The sequence below is a fragment of the Cololabis saira genome, chromosome 6, assembly GCF_033807715.1.
Source record: "Cololabis saira isolate AMF1-May2022 chromosome 6, fColSai1.1, whole genome shotgun sequence".
Classification (NCBI taxonomy): domain Eukaryota; kingdom Metazoa; phylum Chordata; class Actinopteri; order Beloniformes; family Belonidae; genus Cololabis; species Cololabis saira.
The window spans coordinates 20,560,143-20,582,248 of record NC_084592.1 but is presented as its reverse complement, the minus strand read 5'-3'; the positions used below and the strand labels follow the sequence as shown (position 1 = coordinate 20,582,248).

The window sequence follows — 22,106 nt, the reverse complement described above, 5'->3', positions numbered from 1 at the left end:
GAACTGAGGTTCTCAGCCGTTGCCCAACCACCATCTCTTTCCATTTTGTCCATGCAGAAGGAAACCATCCCTTTTCTAGGGACCAAATAGATCAAATCTTCACCTTAACTTGGTTTAGTACACTATTCGAAGCTTTGAGCCAATCGAGCCTATGAGTAGGAGAGAAGTGCATCATATTTGTATTATTATTCTAATACATATTGGAGTTACTGACTTTTAAAAGTCCTTCAGTTATTGAAAAATAAATGTTTTTTTTTTCATATCATTTCTTTTTGAAGCCCAAAATAAATTACATTCTTTATCTTGCTGGACTTCACCTGCTTTTCCTTCTTTTCCTTTGCGTTCCAGGTGGTTGCGTATCATTACTGCCAGGCGGATAACACGTACACCTGCCTGGTACCAGAGTTTGTGCACAGCGTTGCCGCTCTGTTGTGCAGAGCGCATCAGCTGGCTGCGTACCGGGAGCTGCTGCTGAAGGAACCGCACCTCCAGAGCATGCTCAGCCTGCGCTCCTGCGTTCAGGACCCCATGGCTGCTTTCCGGAGAGGCGTCCTAGAGCCCTTAGCCAACTTACGTAAAGGTAAAACCCTGTCATCTGCATTTTAAACTAGTGTTGGGACTCGATAAAAAAAAAAATCTAACTAATTAGAGGCTTTGTAATTAATTCATCGCAATTAGTCGCATATCAATATTTGACACGAGAAACATTTTTCAATTTAAATGGATTTTGGTACATGACTGAATCATTGAATTGACACATAAATGAGCTTAAACAACAAGATTGTGTTTATTTTGATAACTGAGTGTTCACATAAAGTGCAATATGAATAATAGGAATATGATTGCATTGTCCACAAGGCACAAACTTAAATTCAAGTTGGCTATATTCAAGCTTTTTCAGGACTTTTTGTAAACTTTCTATGTCTTAAACACATTTGTTTTTGTTTAGTAAAATTTCACTTTCAAGTACATTCCAGAAAAGTGGAAACTGAACATTGCAAAATAGTTAAAATATCCTTGGCATAAAATAAACAGACCAACAGTTAAACATAAAGTGGAGGCTGGAAGAGCTCCGATGATAGGCAAATTCTTTCTTGCACAATTTGCACACAACTGTGCTTTTATCCAGGTTTCCACATGGTAGTTTACTAAAACTAAAATTTCCGCCCACCAAACCCAGCAACGACTTCCCATCGGTTTCGGTTTCCATTGTTGTTTCTCGTGTTGAGTTCTGTGCATCAGTGTTACGGGTAACTTATACCGGGAACACGTGCAACGAGAAACGTTCCGCACTGTTTGGAGTGCAAAAGTAAATTGCGATTAAATGCATTATTTTTTTTTTGTCGTGTTATTTTTCTGTAATTAATTAATCGGAATTAACGCGATAAAGTCCCAGCCCTATTTTAAACACATGCAAAGTCTGGCAAGGTTGCATGCTGGGATCAAAGCTCAGGGAAAAATGAAGTACATTGTCTGAAGTTCTATTGTCAGTTCTTTGGTAAAACCTGCAGATTAAAACTCCCTGGAACATGGTTTTTGTTCAATATTGACAACTTTCACAAGATTAACGGTTAAATGTGCGCTCTCACCAACAATGTGATGATCCTGATGTCTTCGCTCATTGTCTTGTTGTTGTTGGTCTGTTTTCCCTAGAGAGGAGAATTTCAGAAGACGACCACATAATCTTGATAGATGGCTTGAACGAAGCTGAGTTTCATAAGCCTGATTATGGAGACACCATCGCCTCCTTCATCACAAAGATCATTGCCAAATTCCCACCCTGGCTTAAACTGGTGGTCACCGTCCGGGTCAACTTACTGGTAAGGAAGTGAACTCGTTATTAAAAAAGAATATTGCTTCTTCAGTCATGATGAGGATTGCTTTCAATCAGCTGTTGTTCATTCAGGAGATGTTTTTCAAAATAAAACGTCAGAAAGTAACAAGCTGAATCTGCTGCCACTCCCCTGGAGACTCACTAACTGGCATCAGGCTCTGTAGCTCTGACAAACATGAGGGATATTGTCTTGAGAGTCGGGCAAATCAAGGAATGTTCCTGAAAGAGTTAACAGACGTGGACCCGGGAGTCAGGACTGCATGATGGGATACTCCAGTGGGTGACTTTGAGCTGACGGGCTCGATGACCCTCGGTTGAAGGGTTCACAAAGACCCCCGGAGATCACGCTGAAGTCACTCAGGAAACGGTTGAGGACGGCTGAGGCTTTGACATGTCCGATGAGCCACATGACGGCCGCTGGGCTTGTGGATAACAACGTGTCAGCTGACACCAGGAACTGACGCGAAGGCTCAACACACGGGTCCACACAGACAATTACACCCATCGCTTTTTATCCTGCAATCTCTTAACGGTTCGATTGATAACAAAGATCACGCGCTGCAGTAATCAGAACATATTCTATATGAGGGCTGGGAAATGTGGACTAAAAGAGATTTTCAGTTTCTTCATCAATTTATTACTAAGAAAAAATAAAAAATAAAATGGTTACATTTCATTTCATTTTATTTATTCCATTCATGGTATATCTTCTTAACAATGTTGTACAAAATTCCAAGAAGTACACATTACACCATGAAAGAAAAGGAGCAGGAAGAAGAAAACTTATGATACCTGCCCCTCTCTGTTAATACAATTACATTGACTTGCTGAACACCAATCTATCTATACATATATAAACAAGAAAACAAACAAAAATACCACTCTTCTATTTTTTTTCTCTTTCTCCTTCTTCTTTTTTGTAGGCACTTATCTTTTATTTTTTAAACATTTTCTTAAGCTGACACAAACTTGTGCAACTTTTCAGTTCCTTGCTTTGTCTATGCCATAATTTTACACCTGTAACAGAAATACACATTTGTTTTATGTTTAGCCTTGCAAAAGTATGTTTGAAATCAAATTTAAGTCTGTTATCCTCATCCTCCAATCTGAACAAATTTTGTAACTGTTCTGGTAATGATCTTTTTTTTGCTTTAAACATTATTTTTAAAGTTTGAAGTTCTCTGATGCCGACCCTGTGAACATTCAGTACATTCACACACTCAATTTATTAAAAAAACATTATCTCTATATTGTATTAATACAATATTTGTTACAGCCTTTAAACTCTTTAAACCTTTTCAGACAGCTGGATGCCGACTCTATGCCGTATTTATAAAACCTCGTTTTTAATCCATTTTGAGTGAATAGCTTTAGTTGTATTGATCAGTTGAGCTGCTCTCCTGTCTCTCTTGCTGAGAAGACCTTCATTTCAGTGAATGGATGAATTATAACGATCACAATGCCTCACTAACATGCAGCATAGATGTAAAAGGGGGAGGAAATCATCCATATACCATTTGTGAGGCCGGTTAAAATAATTTTTACAAACGAAGACATGGAAATGTTTCAACTCACTACCACTGAACCACATAGAAAAAGTACTAATGTGTATGAGCCATCGATTGCTGCATGAATATCTGGAATATTCCGCAAGGACACGGCTTACACTTTAGCTATCTTGTGGATTATTATCAACACATTTCACCAAGTCTGAGCATGTGTGTGCTGGCTGCGCCGTGTCACGATGAGGAACAGAGTATTACCTCACTGAGGCAATGTGTCTCTAGCCTCAGACAGGCAGAGGATTGTTGGATTAAGGTGCATTGATTTCTGCAACCCCCAGGACGTGGACTGAAATTTGAGCTTTGGTTAAGACCCCTGCTTGCCTTCCAGCCTTCTCCTGCATCCTAATACTTGCTTTCCCAGTGCTGCTTTGCTCACAGCCACATTTCCAGTGGTAACAAGTGTCTGCTTTGGCCCGATAGCTCGGTGAGATTGCTTCGCCAAAGCTCAAAGGAACTGCTTCGATAATCAATGCACACACACCATGTTTTTTTTTTTTTTTTTTTGTTTTAATGGCAGCTCATATTGCAAAGAGTAGTGTTGGCCTTGTTGTTCTGTGGTACCAAGGAAACATAAAAAGCTGCTTCTAATGGTGCACTCTTACATTAATGTGGGCTACTTTTAGGGCTGGGCGATATGGACCAAAAGTCATATCTCGATATTTTCTAGCTGAATGGCGATACTCGATATATATTGATATTTTTTCTGTGTGCCATAATTGGGGTTTCTCCCAAAGCATTATAGCATAGCATCTCTGTTAGCTTCATTTTTTTCTGAGGCAAACCCTTAAAAAAACAGTCAGTTTTAATACAAAGCCTCGTGCCAAATGTCACACAGGTACCTTTTATTAACAGAGGTCTGCACAATATCAAAATGTATAAAACAAATGAAATAAAAATAAACTGCCTGCATATATAGAATAAAAATGCTTCTTGAATAAAATAAAACAAATATCCCTTTCCTGCATAACAATTAAATTAAAATACACTGTGCAATTAATACAATGTAGACAGTAACAGGCAGACTTTTCCACTGAGGTTGACAGTTGTGCAAATAACAAAACATTTGTGCAAATCTCAAATAAAACATTCAAGTCAATTTGTCACAAAATAAGCTATATCAAAATCATAAAAAATTTTTATTTTTTTTTTTTTTTAAATCCATATAAACGATATTGTCTGGTACCATATCGCGTTTGAAAATATATCGATATATATTAAAATCTCGATATATCGCCCAGCCCTAGCTACTTTGCAATAAGCACAGAGTTAATTATCTTAAATCCTGCCGCTGACTGTGTTTACTTTGTCTTCTTCGTTAGGAGATCACCAGCCTTCTCCCCTTCTCCAAGATCTCCCTGGATGACTTCGCTGACAACAAAGAGATAAGCAACGACCTCAACTCTTATATCCAGTATCGCGTCGGTGGCAGCAAAGACATCATGAACAACATCAGCCTGAACGGGAAGGCCGATTCAGTCACGGTGAACAAGTTCAGCAGCCACCTGATCTCCCGCAGCCAGGGCTCCTACCTGTACCTCAAACTCACCCTGGATCTGATCGAGAGGGGCCATCTGGTGATCAAGAGCGCCAGTTACAAAGTCGTGCCCGTTTCACTGGCTGAACTTTACCAGTTGCAGTGCAACATGAAATTCATGACCAATTCAGCCTTCGAGCGCTCTCTGCCCATCCTCAACGTGGCGCTGGCCTCGCTACACCCCATGACAGATGAGCAGCTGTTTCAAGCCCTCAACGCCGGCTTCGTCCAGGGGGAGCTGCCGTGGGAGGACTTCCAGCAACGCATGGAGCTGCTCTCATGCTTCCTCATCAAGCGGCGTGACAAGACGCGCATGTTCTGTCACCCTTCCTTCAGGGAGTGGCTCGTGTGGAGAGCTGATGGAGAGAGTACAGACTTCCTCTGCGACCCCAGGTCAGTCCTCTGCTTTGGAAGCAAATTAAATACACTTAGCAGCTCTACTTAAGGAATGTGGCTTTACATGCATGACAAGCTTGTAAGGCACTTAGACTTCTGGCAGAACTGCACAAATAGATTTCAGCCTCCAGTCGAATATAACTAAAGCACGTCAACAACGTGATTGCAATAAAAGTAGTCAGGAAAAGAAGAGGACTCGCTGTAAATCACATTCAGTTATTTGAGGTGTCTATCTGGGAGTGCTAGCAGAAATTCAGCCCTTTTTAAAGATAAAGTTTTTATTCACAGCATGACTCCAATTAGTTGTCGGTGGTGTTTGAAAGGCTGCTGGTTTGCATCCAAGGAGAGATTGTGTTAAAAGAGTAAGTCGAGTGCAGTAATCATTATAAACAGTGTGAGTTACTTGTTACTTGGAGGAAGCGGTGTCTGAGTGGTTCCAGATACGATAACCCTGAGAGCCTGGAAATACACTTTTTAACCCACATGGCACAGTGGAAGATTGATTTCAAAATGTACCAGTGTTTTAACCAGCATCATGTGAAAGAATAAATAATCTGCTATTCAAGGACAATCATTTCACCAAATTACGCATTTTATTTTTATTGAAGGATTATTTTCTTACTTTTAGGAACCGCCATCCAGCTGTCGTGATCTCACGTTCCTGTTATGGGTGGGAGAAAAAAAACAGCCGTGAATTCAGACTCATTCCGGTTGCCTATGGCAACAACTGTGCAGCACATCGACAATGATAAAACTACCTCACAGAACTGAGTTTAAAAAGACACATTTACTTTTGAGCAGCTTTAAAAAAAAGTAAAAGGGGCCTTTTCCTATCTTCCACAAGCTCAGGACATCTTTTAACTCCGACTGTGCACCACTGTTATTTTATATAAAGCCATAGAAAGCGACTGCTCTAGTTTACAGTGCCATATGAAGCACTTGATGCCAAGTACACCCGCCTTAACATTTAACAGAGAACCTGCAGCCGTATAAATCTTCCATACATCCCTCTTAAGCTTATATCTTACTCTGCTCTTCTTGCCCCCGCGGGACAGAATTGTAATTCCGTACCCGCAGCATTCATTCACACTTAACAGGCCGAGTGATGTCATTTTCACCGGCTTCCTCTCTAGCTCTCTTTCCACACCTCCTCTCACATAAGGATTTCTCCAAATGAGCCAGAGCCCAGCTTCGTATTCTGCTCATTCACGGCCTTCCAACTGTCGTCATTAATAAAACAAAGGCCTGTAGTCTGGCGCAAGCAGACAAAAGCTTGCTGCACCGTTCCTCTCCGTGCCTGGACACAAATCGAGAGACTTGTAACCAGATCAAAGTGATCTGCAATCATGCATGTCCTTTTAATGAGGGTCTGCATTAATTGGTGCCGAAAATGCCTGAATGAAGAAGGGATATGGCGACTCGGGAGATTTTTTTTAAACTTTACCTCAACCTTCTGTGGGTCATTGCACAACCTTTGCAGTGTATTCAAACCAGCCCCGAATGAAAGGCTCTCCATGACGGTGCCAAGGTGCCCTCCATCGCCAGAATAATGAGCGCTTTCACGTTATATGAGGCGTATCAACAGTCAGTCTCCATCTTTTCAGCTGAATATCTGTCTGTTGTTGTCTGACTCAGGACTGGCCACGCTTTCATAGCCTTTATGTTGTCCCGCCAAGAGGGGAAGCTGAATCGTCAGCAGACGATGGAGCTGGGACATCACATCCTCAAGGCGCATATTTTTAAGGTACAGCTTTTTCATTTGACACTCTGATGTTCACTTTCTCTCTCTCTCTCGATGTCTTGACCGTGATGTTTAGAGGTCAAGTCATGGCATATTGTGTTTATTTATTTCATCTTTTATTTATGTATGTGTTTTGCTTGCAGGGTTTGAGTAAGAAAACAGGCGTGTCATCCAGCGTGCTCCAGGCTCTGTGGATCAGCTCCGGTGCCGAGGGCCTTTCTGCCGCCTTGGCTTCCCTGAGGAACCTGTACACACCTAATGTGAAGGTGAAGATGCTCTCCATGTCTTATCCAGCTTCTGCAGGTTGGAAGAATCAATAGTTTTATACATGTGCTGCTTCCAAAATCCAAAGGCACTTCCCTGTTTGCATTGAAAACTACGTATTAGCGAAAATAAAAATAAAAGACCCATTCAAGATAAATCGAGTTCAGAAAACCATTAAAAAAATGAGAGAGACAGTTTTATTCCCGACTGTTATTAATTTGTCAGTTCTGAGCACCGTGCAGAGAAAAGCTCAGTAATCACCAATTGTGTCCTTTTGCAATCGTTAATTAGGATAATGTTGGTCGTAGAGCTCATTAAACTGCAAACATTGCACAAATGCTTGTGTGCTAACCTCCGCTGTTGTTGTGGTTTCTGGGGAGATAATGATCGGCCTGTCCTGGAAGAGGCTATTACATCAAAATTATGCATCGTGGCTTTGCAACAGAATTATCCCCAGTTTGTCTTTGCCATTAAGGTTATTGTTTGAGTGAGGTTGTATCACGCTTGCGAGTTATTGTGTGCACCAGTTAAATCATTCAAAGGGACATTCAGAGTGACCTTGCTCTGTCCTGGGAGAAAAACAGTCGGTTAATAGAGTCTGTTAATTGACTGAACAGAGAATCCACTCACAGTTTCATCTCCTGTTGCTAAAGCCTCATTTGGGTCTGCAGTTCTGTTTGACAAGGTGTTTATTATTGATTTCCTCATCATGGAGGAAAACATTGAACTTGATTGCTGTTTTCAGTCGAATCCAGCCAGTTGATTGGGTTTTTGACCTTTGCTAAGAAAATTTGAATAGGTCAGAAGCTGATACAATTGCTCGAGGCCTTCGTGAAATATTTGTGTTGTGCGTTTGTAGATGAGATGGCTGCTTAATGCAGTCGAACAATAGAAATGTTCCAGAAAGGACACCCATGGTGACACTTTGTTCAAGCTGTCTGCTGTCTGTGTGATCAGGTGAGCCGTCTCCTGATGCTGGGAGGGGCCAACGTCAACTACCGCACCGAGGTCCTGAACAACGCGCCGGTGCTTTGCGTCCAGTGTCACCTTGGTCACCAGGAGATCGCGTCGCTGCTCCTGGAGTTTGGCGCCAGCCTGGACGTGGTGTCTGAGAACGGCATGAGCCCCCTGTGCTTCTCGGCCGCGGCGGGACACCTGGGACTGGTCATGCTGCTCTGCATGAGGGGCGCCAAGGTGAGGGCCGCTGCTGCTGGGATGCTCTGGGGCTGGAATTAAACATGTTGAACCCACTCTGGTTCATATTTGTGCTGCATGCAGCACATTTACCTCCGATGTTAAAGATATTCTTTATGAAATGTTTGATTTGATTTGTATTTGTCTCAAACATGCACATGCATAAAACAAACACTATATATAATAATATAAAGAAAAATAGCACATTGCGATGAAGTGCAAGTTCGAGAAGGAGCTGAAGGAAACAAAGCTTATCAAGTTCAGCCCCTCCCTTACATTGTCATATAGTATATAATACAATTATATATAAAATACAATTACATTCATACGTACACACACAGATACAGAGACACATTCATACAAATTTAAATTCCATTCATAATCCATAAATCAATGCAATCTAAAAAATTCAGAACATTTAACTTTAATATGAATGGATATAAATAAAACCCACATTACAAACATGCCAACTAAAAAAATAATAAGATTAGCTGTCCAGTTCTTTGTGTGTTTGTTTATACTTATTTTTTAATTGTTTTGAGTTGATGCACATTTTCATGTGCATCAACTCATCTAGTTTGTTCCACAATTTTACACCACAAACAGATATGCACATACTTTTCAGAGTTGAATGGCTGGTAAGCTGTTTAAAATTACATTATTTGGATGTTGCTTGGTAACAATTTGTAATCAAATGTTGATGTGCAGTCATTTTGGGGAGTCTTGTGTTTCTGCCAGGTGGATCACGTCGATAAGAGCGGCCAGTGTGCTCTGGTTCATGCCGCATTACGTGGACACACCGAGATAATCCAGTACCTGCTGGAGCTGGAATGGAGCGCCGATGGGCCGCAGCAGGACTGCGCTCTGAAGAACAAAGCTCTGCAGCAAGCTTTGATTGCAGCCTCGAGCATGGGACACACGCAGGTCCGACTGACGCACACACATGCACATTTACCAGACGCACAATCCGACAAAAGTATAGAGAAGCTTCGGCAGAGGTTTACGCAATCTGAAGCGTTTTACAGCCTCGCATGTCTGATTGGAGGATTTGGGGATCCATCACAGTGCCGTGCTTCCAGCTGGCCAGGTGCAGTGTAGACTCAGGATTTATTTCGGCTTCCTCATTAGCTGGAATGGATCCCAAGGCTTTGCTTAGAATAACAGAAGTGGGCCAAGTCAAGCTGTCAATCCGCATGTAAAATGAGTCCCTGTTCAACTATTAATCAGACTGGACTTGACTTGCATAACTACACATGGCGGTTCAGGGACCAGAAGTCCTCTGTTGGGCTGTATTTCATTTATGATGCATTTGCCTAAGTTTTTCGTGTAGTCAGTTTGTTATCTTGGAGGTTAATTTTACTGTATACCTTGTGCTCAAATACGATGCCATTAATCAAGGTTTCTCTTTTTTTGTCAGGTGTTGCGGAGCCTGCTGGTGTTGAAAAATGACCATGCTGTGCAAATTGATAGTCATGACACTCTGTGGGGTGAGACGGGTATGTTGTCATTAATCTTTTTGCGTGCATGCCTCTTTGTTTTGCATCATCACCTGCTGTTTTCCCATTCCTGACCTGCCTGCTGCAATCAAACGCTGCAGCTCTGCTGTCTCTGCTCAGCACAGCAAAGCTTTGTCTTTGACGCACAGATCAATCAACTCAAATATGCACAATTTTTATACATGTTCTTTAAAAAAAATCCTATCATACGGGCTCCTGCATCATTTTTCTATGGGCTGTCATGTCCAGCAGAGATGATAACAGGTTGGACTTCATCGTGTGGTTTGCACGGTAAAGAAAGATATTTCACCTTATAATTGCGGTCGCTGCGGCAGATGGCTCATGGGTATTAGACACGTAATATGAAAGCTGAGCAAAGCAATGGGACAGAAATTATATTGTGAACCACACTGACCTGTTACGGTCTGGGAGTTGTGGGATTTAACCCTTTCAGAGTTCCTATACTGATTACACGGACAGAAAACTGTGTTTGTATTCAGATATATATACCGTACATCAGGACAGCAGTCTTCATTATTTCAAAATACAATCATTTAAATGTTTGCTTCTGTCCTGATAATCAAATGATGTCGAGCTGTAAGTGTAAGAAAACAAAACATCCTGACATTTTTATGGGGAATTAATTTCGTGTGTAATTGCACAAGAATAGATTTAAAAAAGGCCAGAGGATTATGTAAATAGTGTTTTTGTTTCTCTCTCTGTTCAAGTTCATCAGGATTCAGGTTGGCGCTTCAGTGCTGTAGGTTGTTTACTGGTAGGTAACTGGGTGCTTGTATCCTGCTAAACAGTTTTTTTTTAACATTCCTGGGACATGCTTAGAAATGCTTTAGTGACTGAGGATTTTCTTTCTTTTTCTTTACAATAAAAAGGCAGATTAATGCGTGTAGTCGGTGTACTCTGTCTACGTGGCTACATTTGTTTTAGCCTGCACCTGCAGCCTGAGAACCCAGAAGACTCAATGGAGCCTCACAAACTGGTGAAGTTGATAAGATTCACAATCCGCTGCGTCGTGGACGGGCAGATGCTGAGACAGTCGGCCGGTTGTTATAATTTAAACAGGTATTTCATGAAACCTTCTCTGCCACCGCACAAGCCAGTCAGAGGCCGAGTGAGGTTGGACGTGTCGGGATGTCTCACAGATGGAGAATTTTAAAGTGATTAACATGGATCAGCATCCATCACTATCTCCATGAAATGCGATGAAATAAATATAAGGCAACAAAGAGGCAATTCATTATTTAGGAATCCCTGTCTTTGTTTTTAACTCTGTTTTCAGCAGGTTAATCAAAAACTTTGACAGCTGCTGCATAGACTTTTTCTCACAGGCCTCTGCTCTTTGTTTACTCTGTCTGACGATCGTTTCCGAGGCAACGGTGGACTCCTGAAAATCTCTCATAAACACAGTTGGCTCGAAGAATCTGCACGTTTGTTTCTGTCTGGAGCTCGAATATTTATCACACTTGTAAACATTTTCAACTTCCTGTAGCAGTACAGTTGTTTTTTTTTCCTCCCTAAGCTCTATTTACAAACCAGAGCCTCTCTGCATTCCTTTTAAAGTAAAGAAACAGCAACTCGGACACCTGCGAGAGCGTCTCGCATATTTAGAACTCAATGATAAAACACATATTTTTGCAAACAGACCTGGTTTGTTGTGTTATTACTAGCATATTGGATTGTGCATCTGCGCAAGCTTCACCTTTCAAAAATGCTTCTTAAGATGCAAATTACATCCATGTTATGCAAAGTAATGTAATCAACTGCACAGATTGTTTCTAATTGCAGCAAGACCAGCTCAAGGCAACTGGCACCATCTCCTTTGTGAATCAAATACCATGAAACGATCTATTCTTGTATCTCCTGACTTTGCTCCTGTGAAGTTTAGTATTAGTGCTTGTTACATTTCTTTGGAGCCAGGATTTGTTATTTTTATTTGTGTATTTGACTGTTTATTTGTTCCACACGACTGATTTTTATCTTCATTGGTTGAATGATTTGGTTTTTGTGGAAGGGGTTTTTTCACGTTGCGCTCTTGATGTGATTTTTATCTTCGCTGCATGGACTGAACACTTGGATAAAGAAGCAGGTTCGGGAGAAATGCACCCGTCAGCAAGACTTAAGTGCAAAAGTGTGCAAGACTGTAGAAGATCAGCACAGCTCTCATTATTATAGATTCTGTATTTGTGGAAAAGTTCATCTGCATGTGCCACAGACCTTGTTTGGTTTTGCATTTCAAGTTGCTTCACCAGTAACGTTAGTTTGACTCAAGGGAGTCTTCTTAAATAATAGCGTAAATCAATCCACTTCACTCTATTTATAGTTGCCTGCAGTCGCTTGAAACTGACATTTGGAAAATGATTCAGTCATAGCTAATTGAAGTCTTAATTAATTCCTGGATATACCAATTTAAAAAACCCATAAACAAACAAAAAAAAGACAGCAGTAACCATGCTTTTTTCTCTTTCTTTTCTGGTTAGAAACCGTGAAGTCACTATGAGCTTTTTTGTGTTAAGTAATTAATGGACAAATGGAAAAAGAGGCTCATTCTCTGAAGGATAAAAGCGTTTATACGCTCGTGTATATTTACTGAGAAAACACTGAAACAATTTGGCCTTGACATTTGAGAGTCTCTAAAAGAGCTGTGAACAATCAGACGGGACTCTGCTTGTAGGTTTTTTGTAAACCTGCTCGGTCCCATGTGTCGCTCATGTCGCCGCCTGGAGCTCGGCCCAACTTTAGCTGCTTGGAGTCATTGTTTTGCCGTGTGAGGATTTCCACATTTTGATCAGATGGAGGGTGCGGCTGTTTTTTTGGCTCCGACTGTTCATCCAGATGGTCGATGTCAGTCAGATAAGGAGGTTCAGCGGCTCCGCGAGTCTCCGAGGTGAATCTGAGAGCAGAACCGCACCGATTCTGGCGGCGATCTAACTCGAACCGGCGCTCCTTTAAGACCAGTCCGTCTGCAAACCGCCCGTAAGCCTTCCGACGTTTCAGCGATCGCTTTGCTTCAAAGTAATATAGTGTTTGGGTTTAAGTTTAAAATTGCTTGGGACGTCAGTTGCAGTTAGTCTTAGTCAGAAAACGATAGAGAATAAGCAACATTAATGTGTATTCATAAGAGTCGTTTAACTTTGTCTGCTAATGCTTGTTTGTTGATGCATGAAATGACTGCGGTCTGGGGAGCCTAAGGCAGGAATTTAATGAGTTTAATAATCATAAACATAATTACCCATTTTTAAACTCAATTAGCACCCGACATTAGCTTGCATTTCTTTGCAAAGAATGTGACTGACTATTTATATCCAAGCTTTTCCTTTTTCCAAACGAGTCATGGCATCATCTGGACTTTAAAACAGTTTGCAGTACATTTCAACTTCTTGGGTGGAGAGTCTTACTACTGCTGTTCCTTTACAAAAACGTGTGTGTTGTTGTCTTTTTGCAGCTCTGACGGCTGCAGCTGGTCGTGGGAAGATGGAGGTGTGCAGCTTCCTGTTGGAGCAGGGCGCGGTGGTGCAGCAGGTGAACCGGCGAGGGGTTTCTCCTCTGTTCTGCGCCGTCAGACAGGGACACTGGCAGGTGAGCTTTGCCGAGCGGCCCTTTGCTGAGCGTCTGTTTCCACAGTAATCCAGGCCGAGTCACAGTCAGAAACCCTGCTATTTCCCTGCATTGCAATGTTCTGTTTTTGTCCCCCCTGATGAATTAAAAAGATCCATTTATTTTGATTATTTCGAGCAGATAGCAGAGACGCTGCTGCAGCACGGAGCCGACATCAACATCAGCGACAAGCAGGGCCGAACGCTGCTCATGGTGGCCGCCTGCGAGGGCCACCTGAGTACCGTGGAGTTCCTGCTGTCCAAAGGTGAGTGCCGGTCGGTTTCATGCATGAATGAACTCAGCTTTCAGTGTGGAGGGTCTCGCTAACGGTGAATGTTGGTCTGAAAGGGGCATCTTTAACGGCGATGGACAAGGAGGGGTTGATGCCTCTGAGCTGGGCGTGCTTGAAAGGACACAAAAACGTGGTGCAGTTCTTGGTGGAGAAAGGTGCCATCATCGACCACACGGATAAAAACGGAAGAACTCCGCTGGACCTCGCTGCCTTCTTTGGAGACGCAGAGATTGTAAGTGAAGCCTTTTTGTTTTTCTTTAAAACAAACACGACTACCATAAAATGCCAGACTATAGAGCGAACCCATATATAGGCCGCACCTGCGAATTTTTAAAAGAAAAAAGAAATTGTACATAAATAGCCGCACTTGTCTATAAGCCACTTAACCAACGCAGAGATTACGCCGTAGGTTATGCGGCGACGCACACGTACGGTGCGCTTTGCCGCGTACGTTACGTAGGCGTAGGCTCTGCGTCGATTTAACGCGGAACCATAAATCAGACTTCACTTTGAACGGCCGGTTCACACCGCGGTTTTTAATTGTATTTTACTCTGGGGTGTCGTGAGATTTTATTCACTTTTGAAAGGTGTCATGACTGAAAAAAGGTTGAGAAAGGCTGTTTTAGACAGATTATTAATAGGAAAGCAGTTAGAATGCACTTTTTCCTTTCCTTGTTGTTAAGCGGAGGTCAACCGGAAGTGGCTCTTTGTTGAAATGGTTACCTCGGGTACAGCGCCACCTAGCGTCACGGAGTCAGCCATGCTCTGGTTACAGTGGTTTATTCAATCTGATTCAGTCTGATCTCAGAACAGCATGTGTAATCAGACAAGTGATCCAATCTTCTGCATGTCATTATCTGATCAGATCTGCAACCATGTTGAATCGCTGCATGTGCACATACTGACTGATCACTATCGTCCTCCTGTGCACTAAAACCATTAGCCAAGAAAAGATTGAAAGATCTTGAAAGATCCTCGTGTTCGTTTGTCTGGTGCACCATAAGAAAACCAGTGAACAGAATCAAATGTTAATACAAGCTTTTATTATATCGTGTACAATATTTTCCAGCCGGAGGTACACTTTTCTCAAACCACATGTAGGAGAGAAAATGCAGACTGTGGTCATCAATCCAGTCATATTTATACTGAAAAGGGAGGTGTTTTGTACGTTATAGGTGCAGATGTTGAACCTTATCTGTGGGGAAAGAAACCTAAACATGTCACACTTTCAGCCATATATATCCTGCTGATTGTTTCTTACTTGAGATGCTAACTCAACAAATACCTAAGATCACTAAAACTTTGAGAAAAACAGGATGGAACCTATCTGTCTCTCTTCTTTGTCTTCACCTAAAGAAGAACTCAGCTAAACAATCTAGTCCTACAAACCAGGATGTGTTCCTGCGTTGAGAGTAACCACCAGTGTAGAATCTTATAGAAAAACCCTTCAAACAATTTCTATCCATTTTCCGCAGCTTATCCGTTTGTTGCAGGTGCTGATTCTCGCTGATTCTCACCCCCGCCGTCATAAAATCCTAACATCCTCTTCTTCAGTACCGGAATTAAAGAGTCTCAGAATGACTTTGTCGCACTCCGTCTCTCTTTCCTCCGCGCAGTTAGGATCTGAAGAAGCGCGAGTTACCATAGTTTGCCGAAACAGTTTGATTGATCCACTGCGACCTGTTCGGTAATTTCATTGGTCTGATACGACGAGGTTATCGGTAAATGTGTTGCCGGCGGAAAGCTAGTTAACCTATGAAAATCCATAAATTAGCCGCATCGTTGTAAAAGCTGCAGTCTCAAAGCGTGTGGGGAAAAAAGCAGCGGCTTATATGCCGGAGTTTACGGTAGTACTGTGGCCGTTTTAAGACCCGTGTCCTCCTGCAGGTCCAGTACCTGGTAGAGAAAGGAGCAGTGATCGAGCACGTGGACCACAGCGGGATGAGGCCTCTGGACCGGGCCATCGGCTGCAGGAACACGTCGGTGGTGGTGACTCTGCTGAAGAAAGGGGCCAAGCTGGGTAAGAGCACTTCCTCTTCAAAAGGTCATCTTTGTGTTTAAACTGATAAAAAAGGCAGAGGTCTACATGTACCACATGTGCAGGTTTCTGTGACCCGCTGAGCGCCTCATGAACAGAGGAACTGTTTTGTCTTTCAAGCTTGTTTGTCTCGCTCCGTATCTCACGGCTCTAAGAATAATACCAGACAAATCTTGTGGAATGTTGTGGGAAAACCGTTTCCATCTCTGCATCCGTCCTCTTGTGTGTGTGTGTGTGTGTGTGTTTAATCGTGCTAACTTTTAGTCATACGTCAGGTCACTTTTTTCCCCTTCATGTGCTGCTTGACTAATTTCAAGAATGTGACTTATCATGGAAGTGATATTCGTACCAGCAGGCAGCTTATCTGCAGTGCACTCTGGTGTCTCCGTGCAGAAAATAACAGCGCTGTACTGAAAGCTTGAATGACGTCGAAGCAGTTTGCATGTAAATACTGAACCATTTCAGGGTGATTGCCACATATGTTATCATGCAGCAGTTTCTCTCTCCATCCGAATGACGACTCTTGCTGTTGCATGACCTCTCCTCTCCACTCTCTTCCTCCTAATTTTTTTTTTCTTTAACTGCCCTCAATAAACTAAGGCAACAGAACGTCTCCTTACGATCGATCAGGTACAATCCTTAGGTAACTTTACCTTGTAACAATTTCAAGAGAATATGGCGATCGGTGTGGGTTTGAAAAGACCACCATGACGTGTGGTTTGTGTCCGCAGGGAACGCCGCGTGGGCCATGGCCACTTCCAAGCCCGACATCCTCATCATCCTCCTGCAGAAGCTGATGGAGGAGGGAAACCTGCTGTACAAGGTAAAACCTGAGAAGTTCATCCTTTTGTTTTCAAAAGACAAACAAATCTTAATTAAGCTGGATCAGACAGTGTTCGTGTTTTTAGCTGAAGGGAACAAAAACATAAATAGAGTTGCTAATGAATTTACTATACAACATAAATAAAGCAAATGAGGAGCACGGCTGGTTACACACCGCTTCCCAGAGCTGCTGTGATCGATGTCTGACATTTCACGGATCCAGTTTGGTAGCAGTTAAGGACGAACCTGTCAGATGTTGCATGTGAGAGAGTGTGGGGGGTTTGAAGCAGCTTTTGTGTTGAGTCTTTGATTGATGAGAGGGGGAGAGTCGGAGCCGGAACACATATGGTGGTGAGTATCTGATGAACACCTCACCTTCCTCACTGCACACGTGTCCTCTGTGTCCTCCAGAAAGGGAAAATGAAAGAGGCGGCCCAAAGGTACCAGTACGCCCTCAGGAAGTTCCCCCGAGAAGGCTACAGCGAAGACCTGAAGGCCTTTAAAGACCTGAGGGTCTCCCTGTACCTCAACCTCTCCCGCTGTCGGAGAAAAACCAACGTGAGTCCTTTTGTTTGTCTTCCTCCGGTGAGAACCAGGCTCATCTTTTGAAACCAATCTCCAACTGTTTTAATAGCTTGCAGAAAAAGATGAATCGGGGTGTGAAATGATCATAGCTCGAGTGGCCTTGCGAGCTTGTTACTGCTCCGACGGTAATGGAGGTCGTCTGAGGAGAACGCCTCTCAAGTAGCAGCCAGTGGTCCCAGCCTCTCCATTATTCATTTATCTTGTTCAGTGATGTAACATATGAAGATTTCTTTGAGGTCGACCTCAAAGCAAACATCAGAGGAGACCCTCTGGTCTTTGTACAGTTGAGCGATTCCGGGTAACTGTTTCTGCAGAAAGACTATTTATATAGGTCCTAGTCCAGCGGGAAAAGCTCCGCAGTGCGCCAGCTGTTTATGGTGTTACATGCTGCAAGCCAGCAGACTATATGAGCAAAACAGGCAGCGCCGGCTGTATCCTGTGTTTTTCAGCGGTAGACGCTAAATAAGGGCCGTTAAGCGGTGACGAGGCGAGGCTTGGGTCGAACTCAGCCACCACCTAAAGTATGAAAGTATGAAAGCTGTGGCACAGAGTTGTTTTGACTGGAACCTGCGATCAACAACTTCCGACCTGGAGGCGATAAGTCATTGAAATTAAGCTTAAACAAACCACAGACATGATAAACATTTCATTTCAATTTTATTTATTCCGTATCATGGAAATGGTAGTTCACATACATGTTCCATTCCATGATCGAAAAGGGGCAAGAAGAAGAAAGCCTTATATTACAAGCCCCTTTCTCAAAAAAAAAAAAAAAATTCCTATGAAGATGGTCTGTCCGTCTGTTCAACAGTCGCTGCTTATATAATACCAAAAAAAATGAACAAAACAAAACAAAAAATAAGAAAACATACACAATAACTCACCAACAACACCAAAAACAATTCATATTGTCTGATTGTGTGGTCTTTATACAATTTCTGGAACTGGTAAATATTTTTACAATCCTTTAAATCAATTGTTAAGGAGTTCCATAATTTTACACCACATACTGAAATACACATTTGTTTTAAAGTAGTTCGTGCAAACGGATGTTTAAAATCAAATTTCCTGGTCCTTATTTTCTGAACTAAACATAAAAAAACGTATATTTTCAGGCAATATTCTGCCTTTTGCCTTGAACATAACTAATAAACTCAACAATATCTTTAAGTTTAATTAATCCTGCATTGATAAAAAGTCCATTGGTGTGTTCTCTTGCCTCCTTTTTATGTATGATCCTTACTGCTCTCTTCTGTAAAATAAACAAAGGCTTGATATTTGTATGTATGTATTCCCCCAAACTTCGACACAATAACTAAAATAAGGCAAAATAAGTGAGCAATACAAAATTCGCATTGTCTTGTAATCTAAAACATGTTTCATTTTGTTCAAAACAAAAATATTCTTTGATACCTTAGTTTTAACATAATTTACCTGAGATTTCCATGTGACGTTTTCATCTATAATTACACCCAAAAATCTAAACTGATACACTCTTTCAGGCCTGAGAGTGAGCCTTTTAGTATTTGAATATCCCTTTCTAGGTCTTTCATCTTCATAGCGAGATGAGAATATCAACTGCTTGACTGTAATTGACTGTTTTCTAGGATTTCGGCATGGCTGAGGAATTTGCAACAAAGGCACTGGAGCTGAAACCCAAATCCTACGAGGCGTACTACGCTCGCGCCAGAGCTAAAAGGAGCAGCAGGTGAACTATTTAGCTGCTTCACACCAGCCTCAAGTGGTCGCCTTTGGTGCTTTGTATTCGGTAACAGCTCTGTCTCCGTTTCCGCAGGCAGTTTGCGGCAGCCATGGCCGACCTGCACGAAGCCGCCAGGCTGTGTCCCAACAACCGAGAGATCCGCCGCCTGTTGGCCCGGGTGGAGGACGAGTGCAAGCAGATGCAGAGGAGTCAGACCAAAGGGAGCCTCGCCGGGGCCGCGGCCCCGTCCTGCCAGGCGTCGGGGGGCCACGAATCTGAGCAGGAGGACGACGAAGGCCAGGAGGACAGCTTTGAGAGGAGCGTGGACGGCCAAAGAGACGTTCTAGAGGAGGAGGAGGAGGAAGAGGAGCACGACAGGACGGGGGAAGCCTGCTGGCCGCAGAGCAGCTACTCCTTCAGCAGAGTCCCGCCCGCCGACGGTCTGGGGCAGCAGAGCCCGGCGACCAGCCCTCCCCCGGGCCCCGGCCGGCTGCAGCCGCACCGCTACCCCCGGGAGCACCGGGAGGCTCTGGCCCAGCAGGCTCTGGTCCTGCAGCCCACCAAGCAGGCCCAGATAGTCAAGACCAACCAGCACATGAGCTCCATGCAGGCGGCGGGGGGCCGCTCTACAGGGGGCAGGTCCCAGTACGCGCCCTCCAGCCCTTTACCCAGCCGACACATGTCCAGCAAGCTGAAGCCCGGCCCGGGAACCATCGACATCAGCCCCCTGCCCACCCCGACCGACGAGCCGCTGTACGGGAACCGCATGTTGCTGGCAGCTGCGTCCCTCTCCGCAGGGCAGAGCGGCGACGGCGAGAGCCTGCTGCCCCCCCAGGCCTCCTACTCCTCCAAGAGTCTGGGGCAGGACCGGCTCTACGCCCACTCTGCCTCCTCTCTGGAAGGGCTGGCCTGCTTCGGCCCTGGAAACCAGGGGAACCACAGCGACCCGGGGAAGGAGGGGATGTGTGCGGCTGCAGCGGCGGCGTCTCAGGGGGGAAGCATGAGCAGCATGAGCAGCATGCGCATCTCCAGCTCCACCAGCAGCCTGGCGTCCAGCGGCAGCCTGGCGGAGAGCAGCAAGCTGGGACCCGACGTCCGGACCAAGATCCCCGACAAGACCAAGTACAGCCAGCAGGTCGGGCCCGCGGGGGAGTACAAGCCCAGACCTTTCATGGGTATCACTGACAAAACGGCCCGCTTCCAGCAGCAGCTCCAGCTCCAGCTCCAGCAGCAGCAGCAGCAGCATCACAGCTTGCAGAGTCACCCGAGCCTGCAGTCCGCCGGTCGCAGCTGGCTGAACCAGTCCTCCTCCGACGCTCTGGTGTGTCACAACGTGGCGGCCGTGGCGCTGCAGCCGCTCGACTGCGAGCTGCCTCATGGCAAGACAGTGAGCGCTTACGGAGAGCAGCACAAATACCCGGCCCTCCAGGGCGGCATGGCGGTGGGCAGCTTGCAGAACGGCGTGCACGTCAAGGAGTTTGCAGAAAAGTTCTGCCAGGCGGCCAACTGTTACAAAGAGTCCAAGCCGACGCTGGCGATGCAGCACGGCTTTGTGGACGCCAAGCCCAAGCAGCCCGGCCTGAGCCGAGATAATCCTGCCATCCACGTAGCGTCAATGAAACCAAAGCGATCATTTATAGAGTCGAATGTCTAGAGATGTTTGTTCCATCTCTCCTGCAGTCCATAACGCACACACGTGACAGCAAGAATCTAACGTGAGGTGGAGTTGTTGGTCGTTTTGTTTTAAACAGAGTCCAGTCTGATTTTTAAGCCTTGTAAGAAGTACGGTTTTAAAGCCGTTTATAAGAACACACACAGAGCTAGAAGCGGTGCACCAAAACGTCAAAGTTTCACTTCTCCCAATGTGTCGCCATAACAGCTCCTGTTACATAACGACATGTCCGCCGCCAAACAGCCGCGCCGGAGACGTTGCACTGAAGGAAATATTTGAAGAGGGGCTGTACAATCCTGATCAACAAAGCATGGACAGAAAGCACTTTACACACACACACGTTATTGCAGAAGTGTTCTGGATGGAGGTTTGAACTGTATTCATCACATCTATGGTGCTAAGGGAGGAGAAACACAGTTGTGACAGAAAATACTCAGACTCAATGTTGTAAATTTTATTCTAAGTTTATACAAGTTGCATTATTTCCAACAATAGCTACTAAATTTGGCCTTTACTGGCACAGATGCATCATTTTTTTTGGCTTTGAATCGACTTTGACATGTCTTAAGGCCGTACGTCAACCCACATGGAGTACAAGTTTGGATTTTTAATCGAAGGTTTCTGAAAGTATATTTTCATTTGATCAGAAAGAAAATGCTCCCGTTATCAGTTCAGAATTGAATTTACAGCACCACATCATGTGCCGAAGGTGTTTTGTGAGGCGGCTGTGCAGGACGAGCGTCAGGGAGGGGCATTCCTGTGTTTTACGAAGGATGTTGTAGATCCTCCACTTGTGTATATTGTATAAATCTGTACTGTTCCTTCTCTACAGTGAAGGTGTGCGTTATGTGTATTGTATTTGAGTTATAGGCACAATGTTGTTGAAATGGTGTTAAAACATTTGTTAAATATATTTGTACATGATATAAATCACCATTAACACTGAATCCCTTTCTGTATCTGCTTGTTGTTGCCGTCTAGTTTAATTTATTTACAGCGCCAATGGCTTGGCTAATTGTAAGAGCAATATATTTTATATAGTTATTTTTGCACAGCTACAATGACATTTTATGATTCTCATTATTGTTGAGATTTCAGTGCATGCTACAATTGCAGTTTATATTACAGAGTTGGAAAAAAAAGACAAAAAGAAGCTATAAAACACAGAAAAGGTTTTTCGGGGGTACAGTGCCATCCGTTTGATTTTATGATGTACGTTAATTGCAGTTGTCGCCATGTTTTCAGTATTGTGAGCTTTATTAGCGGTGATCAGATACTGTAATAGAGCATTTCTGCCACCGCCACCACGGGAGAGCAAAAAATAAAGACCCACTGAGGGGAAACAAACTCATCTGCTGG

At 43.6% G+C, this 22,106-nt stretch overlaps 1 protein-coding gene across 5 annotated transcripts in view; it reads left to right on the top strand.

Annotated features, from left to right (window-relative positions):
• Window positions 1-21,897, top strand: part of tanc1b (tetratricopeptide repeat, ankyrin repeat and coiled-coil containing 1b) — a 115,456-nt gene extending 93,559 nt beyond the window's left edge. For 3 of the 5 annotated variants that reach the window (XM_061723598.1, XM_061723597.1, XM_061723601.1), the window contains 17 exons: window positions 349-580; window positions 1,654-1,820; window positions 4,719-5,326; window positions 6,965-7,073; window positions 7,214-7,336; window positions 8,292-8,528; window positions 9,267-9,452; window positions 9,946-10,024; window positions 13,485-13,618; window positions 13,778-13,901; window positions 13,985-14,160; window positions 15,816-15,948; window positions 16,567-16,596; window positions 16,698-16,789; window positions 17,200-17,346; window positions 18,981-19,081; window positions 19,169-21,897. In XM_061723598.1, coding sequence (XP_061579582.1) covers window positions 349-580; window positions 1,654-1,820; window positions 4,719-5,326; window positions 6,965-7,073; window positions 7,214-7,336; window positions 8,292-8,528; window positions 9,267-9,452; window positions 9,946-10,024; window positions 13,485-13,618; window positions 13,778-13,901; window positions 13,985-14,160; window positions 15,816-15,948; window positions 16,567-16,596; window positions 16,698-16,789; window positions 17,200-17,346; window positions 18,981-19,081; window positions 19,169-20,729 — 4,239 coding nt within the window. In that variant the 3' untranslated portion in view covers window positions 20,730-21,897. The remainder of the gene's footprint in view (window positions 1-348; window positions 581-1,653; window positions 1,821-4,718; window positions 5,327-6,964; window positions 7,074-7,213; window positions 7,337-8,291; window positions 8,529-9,266; window positions 9,453-9,945; window positions 10,025-13,484; window positions 13,619-13,777; window positions 13,902-13,984; window positions 14,161-15,815; window positions 15,949-16,566; window positions 16,597-16,697; window positions 16,790-17,199; window positions 17,347-18,980; window positions 19,082-19,168) is intronic. The other 2 variants (XM_061723600.1, XM_061723599.1) reach the window with 1 other exon arrangement.
• The last annotated feature ends 209 nt before the right edge of the window (window positions 21,898-22,106 follow it).